The following is a 15808-nucleotide window of genomic DNA, read 5'->3' as shown; positions in this document are numbered from 1 at the left end:
CACCTGGAATGCTTGGTTAAATTGGGTACATCTGTGCCCTACCTCTTATTCTCCAGTCATCTTCTATCCACCCCTACTCCCAAATGATGGAGTAAAAGAAACTTTTCTACACTGAAGTCAAACCTTTAAAATGAGCTATTTTAGCAGAGAGGATAAGGTAAGACATAGTGTGAATGTGTATTTGATTGCTTTAGAGTGATAATAATTCCCAGCTTTAATCATTATCTCAGGGGCACCTGGGTGGCTCAGTAGGTTAATCATCTGACTCTTGGTTTCAGCTCAGGCCATGATCTCATAGTTTATCAGTACGAGTCCTGCATGGGGCTCTGCACCAACAGTGTGGAGGCTGCTTGGAATTCTCTGTCTTCCTCTCTCTCTGCCCTTCACATGCTTGCTCTCTCTCTAAGAAAAATAAATAAACTTAAAAAAATCATTGTCTCAGGTTTCTTCTTCTAATAGTGTTTATTATTACAAAGGATATTTGGTTATCGATTAGTTTTTTTTCCCTATAGCTTTTTATGGCAAATCACCCAAAAAGTAAGCATAGGTTTTAAACTTTTTTGGAATCAAAAACTGTTTTGTTGTTGTTTAGAATTCAGTGTTTTCTTCTGAATTTTGAGACAGTTGACCTAGATTTATGAATTACAAATATAAACATATATGCTTTAATGGATATGAATGTAAAATTGATATTCACTCCAACTTTGAATGTTTGTCTTAATGTCCTTTACCTTTAAAGAGGAAATCTTTTAGGAAGTTATATCTACTGAGAGAAAACATCCAAAATGTAGAAATAAGGCAGGAAAAGGATGACTGCAGACAGCTCCTCCAATGTCATTTGGAACATTGTCCAAAAGGCCCACCCCAGGGTTCCTAAATCTGCAGGGGGAATGTCCTCTTGAGTGATGTTCTACTTACTATTGATGGGGCCCCAGACTTTGTGAAATTACATTAACATGCAAATATTTATCTAGCACAAATGTAAATGATTTTTGTCTAGTAGATAAGATAATTCCCCAAATCACAGTTGTATTGTCTTACAGGATATTACCCTGTTTTTCCCTGACTTAACATTTTAGAATGCCATCCCCAGTTAATGATATAAGTCTCTGTTCCACAGATGACCTTTGGCTCCAATTTATGGTTCCCTCATTAAATAGGTTAAGTACATTTTGGACACATATTCAATCTATGTTTGAATGAGTTTGAATGTTTTTAGCTTTTAAAAAATTCTCTTATGTTTCATTTCAAAAAAGAACGCAGAATCCAGTTTTCAGCAATTCCTATAGTTTGTTTTTCCTCTTAAAGTTCAAGGAAAGCTACATTGGATACTCTTTATTAATGCATTGCTTTTTATAACCAGAGCAGAAAGAACAGTAATTGTTGCTTTTTAAAAAAATAGGCCAAGAAAATCCCAGGAGGTAGTTGGGACAGGAGAAGTGGAAATAGGGGTGGCTGGCACCTAGTATCCCTTCTCCTCAAGCAAGCTTCCTTTTTCTCAGGTCTGTATCATTAGTTCGACTTCAGGGACCTCACGCAATTCTGAACTCCCAAATCAAAGGGGTTGGCACAGACACGCTGCCCCTTCTTGGTGAGGAAGCTGGGGAGCAAGGTGGAGAAAAATTACAAACTAAGGGGGGTTCAGCAAATAGGGATGGGGAGCCCCATCCTCCCTGGCCCTGGGATCCCTCACTCAGCCCAGCCTGTCCTTTTCTTTCTCTGCTGCAGGGGCTCAGGGCACTTCCTCTCTGAGACCCTGCCTCTGCTGAGATGCCTTAGTGACTCATGGGAGTCTCCTTGGGCAGCCTTTCTTCTGTTCTCTCCTTCTGTCTCCAGCCTCCCTCTTCAGGAACATCTCATACCTGATGCCCTGCAGGATCCTAATTAGGACACGTGCCTATCATGACCTGGCAGGATCCATAGGGTGGGTGGGACTTTTCTAGATACCTGTCCATCAGGTCCTCCCCTCCCAAGACATGGCTGGTGAGCTTGGTGCTTACATGACAGCTGGCTGGGAGCACCCGCTGCTTGTTTCATAGTAATCTTTCATGAATCCACATCGGATTTTCCGTGGAGTGTATTGGGTGCAGCAGTCAGAGGGATGGTGAAGGCCTGCAGCAAGGGGAAAGGGTCATTTAGGGACTAGGTCTCTTTTTGAGGAAGACTAGATCCTTTTCCCCTTTCCTCCAAAGTCCTGGGGAGGGTGAGAAGGCACAGGACTTCAAAGGGAACCTTCTCTTCCTCGGCCAGCACTTGCTTCCCTCTCCTCGGGGCTGAGCTATGTGTCTGGGGGCACCCAGGCAGGGCCACAACAGGGCCATGACCATTTCTGAAAGAAGAGGAAACTTCTGATGCCTGCAGGAGGCATTAGAGATCACCTGCTGTCCCAGGGGATCCAACTCAGGAGACAGCTGGGCGGAATAGAGGTCACCCCTAAAATTCTATCCCAATCTTCCTTGGGATGTTCGCCACCTTCAGGATCTTTCCCCCTTGCCCCCAACCCCCACCTCGTAAATGAGGTGTTTTGAAGCCACCGGGTAGACCTGTGCAGCTGCTGCTTTTAAACACAAGCTATAATATAACATATACTTTTACCTTGCAGATGTATCGAGGTTTCATGAGGACGTATTGCCACCATGGGTTCTATTTGGGAGAAACAAGGGAAGAGAAGTCACAGAGGCAGCATTGCCCCAGTATCTCCACTAGTCTCATTCCTCAGCCCCGTCCCCTGGTAGGGAGGTGATGATGCTGGACCACTGGACACTGTCTGGGTTCTAGGTCTGCCTCAGGGCCCATTGTCTCTCTTAGGGCCCTGAGATGTTTCAGGAAACTCTTGAAATTGTTTGGGATGTGAAATCATCCTGTTGACTTTGAAATACAAAAAGCAAACCGAGGGGCGCCTGGGTGGCTCAGTTGGTTAAGCAGCCGACTTCGGCTCAGGTCATGATCTCGCGGTCTGTGAGTTCGAGCCCCGTGTTGGGCTCTGTGCTGACAGCTCAGAGCCTGGAGCCTGTTTCAGATTCTGTGTCTCCCTCTCTCTGACCCTCCCCCATTCATGCTCTGTCTCTCTCTGTCTCAAAAATAAACAAACGTTAAAAAAAAATTTCAAAAAGCAATCCGTAAATCTCATATGAATAAATCAGTTGAATTAGCTACATAATGTGATACAGCCCACAATACTTTCTGTATATTTCCGGAATCCACAGGGCTCAGGAAGCGGAAACATTTTTTATTAACTGATTTGGTGGCACAGTGCCACCCAGGGTGAAGAGAAGCTATTTATAATCTTTATTTATCCCATTAGCATAAATATTTGTACGTGTTTGCTGCAAAAGTACTACTATGTTTGATTGAAGTACACTTCCCCAGCTCTGCCAGGGATGTTAAGTAATGTCCAGGTATATGTTGCCTTTTAAAAAATGATACTTATTGCATTGCAAATGTGAAATATACATAATAAACATTTATAATTTTAAGCATTTTTAAAAGTGCACAGTTCAGTGGCATTAAGCATATTCACATATTGTGCAACCATGACCACAATCCATCCACAGAATGGTTTTCATCTTGCAAAACTGAAACTCCTTACTATGAAGCAATAACTCCCATTTTTCCTCCCCCTGAGCCCCAGGCCACTACCATTCTTTCTGTTCCTGAATTTGACTACTTTGAGTACCTCGTATGAGTGGAGTCATACAGTATTTGTCCTTTTGTGACTGGTATATCTCACTTAACATAATGTCTTCAATGTTCATCCATTTTTTAGCCTTTATAAGGCTGAATAATGTTTCATTGTATGTATATACCCCATTAAAAAAATCTCTTCATTTGTTGACGGACACTTGGGCTGCTCTTACCTTTTGACTGTAATGAATAATGCTGTTATTAGCATGGGTTTACACATATCTCTTCATGTACCTGCTTCCAGTTCTTTTGGGTATAATTTCAGAGTGGAATTGCTACATCATATTCTATTACTACTTAATTTATTTTTATTTTAAAAGTTTATTTATTTTGAGAAGGAGAGAGCATGTGAGCAGGGAGGTGCAGAGAGAGAGAGAGAGAGAGAGAGAGAGAGAGAGAGAGAGAAAGAGAAAGAGAAAGGGAGAGAAAGACCGAGAGAGAGACAGACAGACAGACAGAATCCCAAGCAAGTTTCATGCTGTCAGAGCAGAGCCCGACTGGGGGCTCAATCTCCTGAACCGTGAGATCATGACCTGAGCCAAAACCAACAATCGGATGCTCAACAAACTGAGCCACCCAGGTGCCCCTATATTACCTTTTTAAAAATGGAATAATTCTGCATTCCAAAACACATCCAGCGCCAAAGTTTTCAATTAGGGATTGTGGACCTGCATTATGCTAACTAGTCAAACCCAACTACACTTTTAGCTTATTTCTTATATAGTTACATATGAATTCTATTCAAGGAGGCATGCACTGAGGCATGCATGAATTCTGTTTAAGGAGGTATACTTGATATGTTTGCTATGAGGTGTGTGGTGCTTGCAAAATAAAATCTTCAGTGGCCTTGTCTTTCCATAGCAGCCTCCTAACTAGCTCAGACCCTCATTCTACCACTTAATAGTTGTGTAATCTTGAGCAAGTTGTCTAAATTTCTTATGCCTCAGTTTTCTCAACTGTAAAATCAGAATAATGATAATAATATATGCAAAACTATACAAGTTGTCGATAGTCTACCCCACAGGGTTGTTAGGGGGATCTAATGTATTAAGTCCATAAGACACTTAGAACAGTGCCTGCTTGCATATAGGAAGCACTAGATAGTTATTTGTTAAATACATAGAATGGTTAGGTGACTTGGGTGAGTCACTTTTCTGGCTTGTCCCATTTCCTCTTCAAAATGATAGTTTTACACTAGATGGTATGTAATCCTTCTAACATTGTAGAATTCTATGCTTCTTTCTACAAATTTACAATTTTACTACACTTCTTTTGATTTAGCACTTAACCACCCTAGTTCAGCTAAGAGAAGGTATCAAATAATTCTGGTCATGAAAAGGGAGAGGATTATTTCCCTTAGGGGGACCAGTCATTTGTACAGTTTTTTCCCAGAGACCAAAGGCTGCAGAGGGAGGTCCACACCCTACTGCTGCTGCTTTTAAACAAGTGGCAAATTCACATCTGCGTCTGGGACAGGGAGCAGTCACAGGAGGACAAAGGTGTCCTTTTGTGTCTCCTCTCCAGATTGCAAGTTACCATGGAGCTTATCACCAGTGAGAAGGCTCACTGAACTCACCATGAAGGGCCTGGACCTGGGCTCCAAAGGCAGTAGCAACAATGAGGAAGGGGAAGGCAGCTGCGAAGACCTTCATTTTCCCAGTGGAAGGTGAAGCTGGTCTGGGGACTCCTGGCACTGTGCTCTCTGATTCCCTGGGATCCCAGTTCTGCTCTTGTTTTTATAAGAGAGGAGGATCAGGAAGTCACAGGGCAGAGGGTCAGAATTCTATTCTTTGGTTATACAATAGACAACATTCTATTTCTGAAAAACGGAACAAGTCTGAGAATGCAATAGGAAGTAGAGGGCAAAGGTGCCTTCATGCTTTCCCAACTGCCCAGTGGATACAGGCACAGAGAGTGACTATTTCATGAAGGACTCTTCCTCCAGGAAATTCATTTCATCCTTGATGTTGCAGTGTTTTCCTCAAGAGTTAAGTACCTTCAAGTGGGCAAATAGTTGGTAAACTGGTCATGAGATTCCTTATGCAGACTCCTGATCCTTGACCCTTCTCTTTGTTTCATGCCCCATATCCAAGCCATTCATAAACACTGTTGATTCTACTTTCAAAAACATATCCAGAATCTCATTATTCCTCAGCACCTCCTCTCTCTCCACCTGGTCCAGGCTACCCTTGTCTCTCACAGAGATTCTTGCAAAAGCTTCCAACTTGTCTCTTTAATGACTTTATGCCCTTCAGGTCATTCTCAGCAATGCAGCTGTAGTGACCCTGTTAAAATATCAATCAACTCTGGTATCTTGTTCAAAACCCTTCAATGGCTTTACAAAAAAAAAAAGAAAAGTGTTTATTTACTTTTGAGAGAGAGAGAGAGAGAGAGAGAGAGAGAGAGGCAGAGAGAGGGGGAGACAGAATCCTATGCAGGCTTCTCACTGTCAGCACAGAGCCCAATGTGGGGCTCAAACCCAAGAACTGTGAGATCATGAACTGAGCCCAGACCAGGAGTTAGACACTTAACTGACTGAATCATCCTGGTGCCTCCTGTTTTTTAAAAAAGTGTTTATACTTTATTTATTTAGTTTTTAATGTTTATTTTTGAGAGAGAGAGCCTCCAATGGCTTTTTAATCCCACTCAGTGTAAACCCCAATCCTTTTAATAATCTGCAAGCTCCTGTGTGATATGTAGTTTGTAGTCGTGACCCAGTGTGAGAAGAGAGATGATTCATTTTCAGAAATACCAAATAAGAGCTGTGCTGTCTTGTTAAAATAGGTTTATAACCTATTGGAAATATGTACGAACCCTACCCCCCGCCTCCAACAATGGAGTCTCACACCCTTAGACACTTCACTTCCTGGTTCTTCTTCCCCTCTCCATTTCACAGGCTTATTTTCGTGGGCTTTGCAATGAGCATGTGCCAAAGAACTGAAGTCTCTGTGTCACCTCACGGAATGTGCATTTGTTCCAATCAGACTACTTTTTGCCTTACATGGGCATAGGCAACTTTGGGTAAGGATGTAGCCTCTGTATACTCAGCCAATGAGGAACCAGGGGAGGGACTTGCCTCTGTATACTCAGCCAATGAGGAGCCAGGAGAGGGACTTGCATGCTAGGAGATAAATTGCCTGCTGTAACCACCCCTGGTGTGCCTATCCATCAGACACCGGCTCTTGCAAGAACGTTGATTAAAGCCTTGCTTCACTGTGCTCTGAGTCTCTGTGTCCCTCCTTTGATTGGGTCAGTGGGCTTATTTCTCACACCCAGGCAGCCCCAGGTTGGCACACAAGCATTGGCTCTTTTGGATGATGAAACTGAGAGATGAGAGGCAGAGGATTAGGAATGAAACCTCCCTTCAGCTATCCTCCTCATGGAATCCTGTAAACTTCTAGATTAGGGCCAGTCTCCTTTCTGAGGGATTGTCCTCTATTCCCCAGGACCCCAGACAGTGTCTTCCTCAGTGATTCGTGTGCCCCTCAGCTGACTCCCCTCTTCATCTTCTCCCTCCCAGACTCAGGCCCTCTCTACCCACTGGGATAGGCACCCACACCCATCTCCCTGTGGGTCCAGCCCAGGCCAGAAGGCTACAGCCTCTCCCTGTGTCTGTATACTTGGCAGGTGTTCAGAAGTCTACGCCTCCCCCTGGAAAGTACCCACTCAAGCCTTGCTGGCTTCTTATCACCACGGAAGGTTAACTGCTTCAAGGCAGAAAGGACAGGTCTTAAAAGAACGTGTCACAGACCATGTGGGATTTTCTGAGAGACAGAAGAGAGACCATAGGTGCAACCTTTGCTTCTGCCTAGAGAAGGGTGGTGTGAGGCTGGGCCATGTCCACTAGGAGACCTGGACCTGCTTCTCTGTTTGTGACAGCATAGGGATGGAGGAAGGAGGAGGCAGCAGCATACCATGGAGAGGGGATGGCCTGGCCCCCTTCTGGATGCCTATTCCTCCTTCTATTTTTAAGTTTATCTTTTTCTTTTTTTTTTAACTTTGTTTATTTTTGAGAGACAGAGACAGAGAGAGAGAACCAGAGGGGGAGGTGCAGAGCGGGTGGTGGAAAGATCTGAACTGGGCTCTGTGCTGAGAGCAGAGAGCCCCATGTGGGGCTCGAGCTCATGAGAACTGTGAGATCATGATCTGAGCTGAAGTCGGATGCTCAACCAACTGAGCCACCCAGGAGCCCCTAAATTAATCTTTTTCTAATACCTCTCTTCCTTCTGTACTAACCCCTCCTGTCCACTCCTTCCCTCAGACCCTCCCAAAGGCTGGACTATGCCTCTGTGGGCACCCAGGGCAGGCCACAACAGGGCAGACCTGTCCTCCATGCACAAGGAAGCAGTCACTACCATTTCCCAATCCCTCCAGGCCTCAGGAAGATGCTGGGTTGGGAAGGGGAGGTTTGTCTGTATCCACCCAGCACAGCAGAGCATTCACCGTGAAGCAGGAAGACCAGGTTTGTCTTTGTTTCTGCTTCTGAAAGCTGTGTGGCCCTAGAGAGGACACTTACCCTTGGTGGGCCTCTGTCCTTGAAACTGTGAATCACACCAGACGGGGCATTGCATTGGGTATCAGGTGTTGGTCCATGTCTATTGACATAACTAATTGCTAAAATTCCCAACCTTTGCACAATACAGGCAGATGTTACCAGTATTACCCTGTTACAAAGGGCCTGATGAGCCTTTGGAAGTGTAAATGGCTCATGGAAGGTCACAAGCTGGTCAGTGACAGAGCATCCAGAATGGAAGCTCCCTGAAAGCATGTTTGGAAAATGGGTGGCACAGAAGACGCTCTGAACGAAATCATTGACCAGGTGTATAAACAAATGAATGATTGCTTGATCAATGAATAAGCCAGGAACCTACATCTCTCTGACTCTAAAGCCTATAATTGTCCTCTTATGTCTTATCTATACAGTAGTAGTTACTTTAACAATAGTTGCCATTTGTTAATTTCTTACTATGGGCAGGGATATAACTAGGGTGTGGTGAGTGGAGCGCTGGTTTTGGGCACAAAAGAGGGCACCAAGAAAACTCGATACATCAAGATAACTAATATTAAAACATTTTAATGTTTGTTTATTTTTGAGAGAGAGACAGAGTGCGAGCGGGGAAGGGGCAGAGAGAGAGAGAGAGAGAGAGGGAGACACAGAATCTGAAGCAGGCTCCAGGCTCCTAGCTGTCAGCACGGAGCCCAACGCGGGGCTTGAACCCACGAACTGTGAGATCCTGATATAAGCCAAACCCAAGAGTCGAATGTGTAACCGACTGAGCCACGCCAGTGCCCCGAGATAAATAATATTTTAATAAGATATTTTAAAAATGAATATGCCAAAGAATCCACAGCGAATACAAAATCAAAGTTTTGAATAAAGACAGGATTATTAACAGTGCTGTGCTACAGCACACTGGAACCTGAGGCAAAAGAAAAATTAGTGGGAGCTTCCTGTTAGAATATTCACCCACCCATCCATCCATTAACAGACTGAGACACCCAGGCTCAGTATTAACTAAGTGCCCACTGTGTGTTCAGCCTTCTGCTTGGCACCAAGAATACCACGGAGGGCCAAAAGATCATATCCCTGTTCTCCTGGAGACCTATGTTAAATAAATAATCACACAAATAGACATATACTTACACATTGTAATAAGCAACACTTTGAAAGGAATATATTGCTTCTCTAAGAAGAGAACTTATGAACTGAGAACTAAAAAATGAGCAATGTTAACTAGGTTGAAAAGCAAGGAAAAGAGAAATACAAGTAAGGGAAATAGTTTATGCAGAGGTCCTGAGGTGCAAAGTCCTAGCATATGTCAAGGACTGAGTATGGCTGCGGAAAGGAGTACCTGATGGGGCTGGAGAGGCAGACTGGTGTTAGATTGCACAGGGCAAATAGGCCATGTTGTGGATGTGAGGTTTATTCTGAGGCCAGTGGGAAGATTTTGGTGTGTTTTAGGCAGAGAAAGCATGATGGGTTTTACACTTCGGTGAGCTCACTCTGATAGTCTGTGAAGAATGGGTTCAGGGTGAACAAACCAGTGACAAGGCCATTGCTGTCACAGTCCTCCAGTGGGAAATGATCAGGGCTGGGCTTAGTTGCATCCATGGGAATAGACAGGACAGGGTCTCTTAATGATGGGGGATACTGGGTGGGACCCCTACCTCATTGCCAAAATCGGCTGGGGGTTGGGGACCAGATAGATGCTTCTTATGCGAAGAGGAGGTCTGGAGGAGGAGTGGTTCCACATTCCTGGAGAGGCAAGATCCATGTCTCTGTTCCCTCGGAGCTCATCACGCAGATACCCAATGGGAACAGCCACTCTCAGCTGCAGCTTTGTACTCCACAAATCTAAGTGCCTTTTCTCCCTCCTGTGACCCTGCTGTCCTCTGTCCCAGGTGGGCCAGGTGGCAATGGGCTGTCTGTAGGATTACAAGTCTCAGGTTTCTATTAGCATCCCTGACTGCCTTCCTGCCTTCCCAAGCCCTATTCCCTATTTGGCCCTGAAACATCAGACCTTTACCTGTGCCCAAGAGCTTACTGCCCCATTCTCCCCTGCCCTCCCTTCCATCCTTGCTGGAAAGCTTGGGTGGCCCCAAATCCCAGAAGCCACTAGCTGTTCCACACCTCATGTCTGATAGGATTTGGTTTTGGCTTTTCAAAACCTGTTAAAGCCTTGGTTAGTCATTCACACTTCAGTATGAAAAGAGACCCTGAGAGCTGATTTTAGGATGGTACCTGAGGAGAATACAATTGAAGACACTGAGCAACTAAGGACTGGGGGGCAGTGGGGATGCCCTAAAGAGGCCTAATGAGGGAAGCTGAGGGACACAGAGACAGATTCTACTGGTTTCCTGATTTTCCCCTTTACCAGATTGGCAACTTCCCTCCTCTTTCCAAAAGACATGTGGAAAAATATGGTAAATATCACTCATATGGGCACAATACCACCTTGATACAGATCGCAAAGAAGGTTCATTGTAACTTTTTAACCTTTGAACTCACATTGAAAGTATCAAAGTTGGGAGGGGGTGGAAAGGGGTAAAAGAAGGTTTCAAGAGGCTGTGTGGTAATGCAGTAAATTCTACTTCTCACAGGGCAGGCTGGAAGTGTTTTTTTCTCTACACCTAATGTTAGAAAGAGGGGCTCCAACCAGGTGACTCAGCAGTTTGCAGGATGCAGTGAACAGCTGTCTGACTCAGGTCTAGAAAATTTGAAGGAAGAGAGATGGTCTGGCCAGCTGCTTTGAGGGTGGTACAGAGGGAGAGCTGTGGCATTGGTTGGTTTGCTCAGGGCAAGGAGTGTGGGTTTCCCATGGGCTAGGCAGGCATAAGCCTTGAGCCAGAGGAGGGGCCAGTGCAGGTCATCTGAGGTCCTGTCCAAGGGGACCACCTGGAAGGAAGAACAGCCGTCTGCAGGGAGAAGGAGTTAACACTGTCTTTCTCAGGGCTGACAGGTACCAGCCGTAAGTGGGTGGGTGGTGGGCATTGTAAGAGAAAGGGTCAGTTTCAAATTCCTGCCAAGTCCAGAGCATCACAGCTAGATGTCCGGGACAGACCAATCAAGTAGGGACTTTCTAGTTCCCCTCACTTCATTTCTATTGAGTTAAAATTTACCCTTTTAAATCCAGTGGTTTTTATTCACAGGGTCATGAAACCATCACCACTATCTAATTCCTGGACATTTTAATTGCCACTCTTGGGAATAAAAACTTGTTCTCTACCGACTTAGGTCTGGTGATCAGGAGTCTGTGACCTAATTGACAAAAGACAGATTATCAGGTGGAAAAGTTTATTGCACCCGTGGGAGTGCTGTATCTAGAGAGAAGCTCCCCCACACAGCTAGGGATAAATGTTTATATACCAGCTGAAGGCGGAGGGGAAGGTTAGTGCTTCTAGGGATGGAAGGTTCTGATGAGGCTCATTTACACAGGTTTTAAAAAATTTTTATTAAAAAAATTTTTTTAAGTTTACTTATTTTTGAAAGAGAGCAAGCAGGGGAGGGGCAGAGAGAGAGAGAGAGAGAGAGAGAATCCCAAGCAGGCTCTGAGCTGTCAGTGCAGAGCCCATTGTGAGGCTTGAACTCATAAACTGTGAGATCATGACCTGAGCCAAAACCAAGAGTCAGATGCATAATGGACTGAGCCACCCAGTGCCCCTCCACAGTTTTTTTTTTTTTTTAATGACCTTGGAGGTGGGGTTGGTGGCAGCTGACTCTGATAAAGGTCCGCTTTAGTCAGTAAGGGACATTCAGATAAGATTCTTCCCGCGTCTGTTGTAGCGCAGATGTTTTCGCTTTGAAATAGTCTTTATACCATTTCTGGTGGATCACTGGTCCCTTCGCCCCCCCAAATAAACCCTAGGCCCATTAGCACTCACCTTCATTTTCCCCTCCCCACAGCTCCTGGCAACCACTAATCTAACTTTCTGTCTCCAGAGATTTGCCTGTTCTGGGCATCTGATATAAATGGGGCCATACAAGGCCTCACCTTTTCTATCTTCCAGCAGGGGAAGCACAAGGGCTGGGTGGGGAAAGCCTTCCGGCCCTGACTACAGGCTTTCTGCCTGCAAGATGCTCACTGAGGTGAGATTGATGTGGAACTTTCTTTACATGGGACTTTAAATTTTATTCATTTATTTATATTGACACTGTGTTTTGTGACTTAAGAGACTGCAGAATGGTTGGTCTTATTTGAGAGCAACTAGGAAAATCATGGGGACTGCCGTGAGTTTTATCCAGGAGCTGAGGACAGACTAGTCCTTGGAATTCAAGACTGAGCAAGAGGCTGCTATGTAGTTTGCTCCCCAAAGTTGTCCCCATTCACGGTATCCGTGACACATGCACAGGGGCTCTGATCTATGTATATCATGGGACATCTGTCTCTTCCTGGGAGAGAGACTGATGCCAAATGCTTCCCAGTGGTTCGCAGGTACCTCCTCATGGGCTGCTCCTGGGAAGCCCCTTTAAGGTCCCTGAGACCCTTCTTTGGGCTCACGTGGGCCTCAGCACCACCTAAACACCCTTAAGCAGACCTGTCCGCTTCTCACCAACATTTCCTTACCGCCCCTCCTTTCCCCCTATATTTGCCACAGCACTTCCTGTCTTTGGATCCCTGGAGGTTCAAAGAGGAACAAGAGTCCCAGACTCACCAGCCCCATCCCTGCCTGGGAAATTGGTGTTTCCTGACTTTTTGATAATTGTGTCCTTCCAGTTACATAAACCTCAAGATACGTGGTCAGATTATTGCTTTTGCTTTACTGCAAAGCTGTAGAGCAAAAGCCAAACCCCAGGATCTAGAGAGGAGCGATGAGTTTGAATCTTAGACTCTGGGCCTTTTCCCTTGACAACGAGGCAAGATTCACAGGGGGAGGAGGACTCTTATAGAATAGACTCCCCTGCCTCCCGAGTTAGAAAGAGTATGGTGACTCTCTGGACACACAGAGGGCAATAGTGCACAGTCCCTGCACCTGGTTTAACTTTAGTTGGGGTTGGAATTTACAAAATGTCCTTGAATGCCATATTGGCAGTGAGGGACAGGTGACAAGGGAATAGCATCCCTCCAGAATGTCGATTCCAAAGCTCAAAACTAACATTACTAACTTGTTTTGCTACAAGTGTCATTGAACCTCTCTGAATGAGCTTCCACAACCTGTGAAAAGGAGCTTGATGATTTCTCTCCGATTTGGTAGTTTTGTCTTGTTGGAATAAATGTATAGTCCTAGGATGGGGTTGCTCCTGCCCGCTGTGCCACCTCGGCAAACCAACTAGCCTGTTCCTGGAAATGCTGCGCTAATGCAGAATGCCCACTAAGCCTGTCCCATGCCGAGCCAACTGTGGTAAGGTAACTACTTCCCCATGCACCAAGCCTTTCCCTGTACTTCCCCCAGAGCCTCTCTCCCTGAACGTTGTTGGGAGAACAGCCGGAGAAGGAGCCTTTCCATTGCCTTATTCACAGGAGGCTCCACTCTGCTCACGGTGCTTCTTAGCCCTGTCTCAGCCCTCTCGAGCCTCACATAAGGAGCCGAGAAGCTGCCGGATGTGAAAGAACAATTCTGTGGCTCCAACCACTGATTTTGGAGACCATAACACAGTTTAAGTTATAGCAGTGATGAGAGAAATAATTTTTTCAGGACACAAAGAATCTTCTTTACTTCAACTTTTTATTTTATTTATTTATTTATTTTCAAAGTTTATTTTGAGACAGAGACAGCACGAGTAGGGGAAAGGAGAGAGAGAGAGAGGAGAGAGAGAGAGAGAATCCTTGATGGGGGCTCGAACCCACGAACTGTGAGATCATGACCTGAGCCAAAATGAAACCAAGAGCTGGATGCTCAACTGACTGAATCATCCAGGCACCCCTATTTTATTTTTTTTTAATGTTTATTTATTTATTTTGAGAGAGAGAGAGAGAGAGCAAGGGAGGGGCAGAGGGAGAGGGAGAGAGAATCTCAAGCAGGCTCCAAGCTGTCAGCACAGAGCCCAATGTGGGGCTCTATGTTACCAACCATGAGATCATGACCTGAGCCAAAATCAAGAGTTGGACACTTAACCAACTGAGCCACCCAGGCGCCCCTTAACTTTTTATTTTAAAATGAATTTAGACTTACATAGAAATCGCAAAAACAGTACAGAGAGTTCCTGTGCAACCTTCCCCCAGCTCCACCCAGTGACATTTACCAAACTTTAGTACAACCACCAGAACTAGGAGATTGACAGTAGAATGGTATTATTAACTAAAGAGATCTTATGAACATGTCAGCACTTCTTACATGCACTCATGGTTTTTTCTTGGCGTGTAATTCTATGAATTTTGTCACATGCATAAATTCATACAAGCACCACCACAATTGGGGTATAACCCCATCATGCCCTTGCCCATCCCCTGTGATCTGTTCTCCCACCACTGGGATTTGTCCCCTCGAGATAAATAAATGGAATCATATGATATGTAACCTCTGATACTGGCTTTTCCCCTCCACTTAGCCTAAAATTGTTGAGCTCCATCCAAGTTATTGTGAATATCAATAGTTAGCTTCTTGTTTTGGCTGAGTAGTATCCCATGGTGTAGATGTGATGCAGTCCTAGCATTCATCCATTGAAGGACATTTGGTTTTTTTCCAGTTTGGGGATATTACAAGTAAAAGCTGCTATGAATATTTGTGAATGGTTTCCTTTGTTTTTAAGACTAATTGTAGCTACACCAAAAGCCTTTTCTCTCCCTATATGAATAAATTAGCCTAAAGTTTCCCATTGAAAAAAGTGCCAAAAAAAATCAGAAAAATAAACCTTCCCTCCTCTGCTAATAGTATTTAATATATTAAGTATAATATTAGCTATATTAAGCCCAAAATCTTCAAGAAATTTTATAAGCTTTTGCTTTTCTGTTATGAATCAGACATTAAATTCTCATGAAGCAAAATTTAAGGTAAACCTGAAACTGAAAACCTATTTTTTTCTCTCAAGATTGTGATTCATAGTTTATGATGACAACAAGGTGCTGGGGTAGCATTCGTCACTGATTGATTGACTGGTGAATTGATTGGTTGATTGATTAAATTTACAAACAGTTATTGTGTACCTATTAAAGCCCAGGACAAGACAGAATACAGAGGTGAGCAAAAAAAGAAACATGTTCTCATGGTAGTAGATAGTAACGAAACAACTACCCAAATAAATCTCTAATTACAAATGTGGTAAGTGATCTGAAGGAAATCCCAGGATACTCTTTAAGAGAACAACTGGAAATCCTAAACTAATCCAGTTTAGGCATCAGTTTGGGCATCAGGGGAGGTGTCTACCTAGGAATTGCCATTTAAGCTAACATCTGCAGAGTGAGAATAAGCTAGGGACCAAGGTTCCTCCAAGAGGAATCTTGAGAAAACTTGTGAAAGATTTTGAAATGAACTACCCCCTCCCCCCAAAAGATTACTAGATATCCTCTCTGGGGTACTCTTTTGAGTTATCTGATTCTATATGGAATCATCCCTTTCATTGTCTTTGAATTATTTTTTGACCCTTTAAGTTAGAGAAAACTAACAGTGATGCAAAAAAAATGATTACCTACAGAAATGTAAATGAATTTTTCGGATGGAATTTCATTGATTATTGCCATGTGGATAT

The 15808-nt window shown here is 44.2% G+C and overlaps 1 protein-coding gene across 1 annotated transcript; it reads right to left on the bottom strand.

Annotated features, from left to right (window-relative positions):
* Positions 1 to 1275: 1275 nt before the first annotated feature.
* On the bottom strand, positions 1276 to 5433 carry LOC125926786 (C-C motif chemokine 15-like). Its single transcript, XM_049636583.1, has 4 exons — positions 5261 to 5433; positions 2596 to 2643; positions 2001 to 2112; positions 1276 to 1600 (listed from the first exon to the last, which is right to left on the bottom strand). Exons 1-4 carry the CDS (start codon positions 5334 to 5336, stop codon positions 1513 to 1515), a joined length of 324 nt encoding a protein of 107 aa, XP_049492540.1. The 5' UTR covers positions 5337 to 5433; the 3' UTR covers positions 1276 to 1512.
* Between the last annotated feature and the right edge of the window lie 10375 nt (positions 5434 to 15808).

This window comes from Panthera uncia, chromosome E1, assembly GCF_023721935.1.
Source record: "Panthera uncia isolate 11264 chromosome E1, Puncia_PCG_1.0, whole genome shotgun sequence".
Taxonomy (NCBI): Eukaryota; Metazoa; Chordata; class Mammalia; order Carnivora; family Felidae; genus Panthera; species Panthera uncia.
This window is presented reverse-complemented; position numbering and strand designations above follow the sequence as displayed.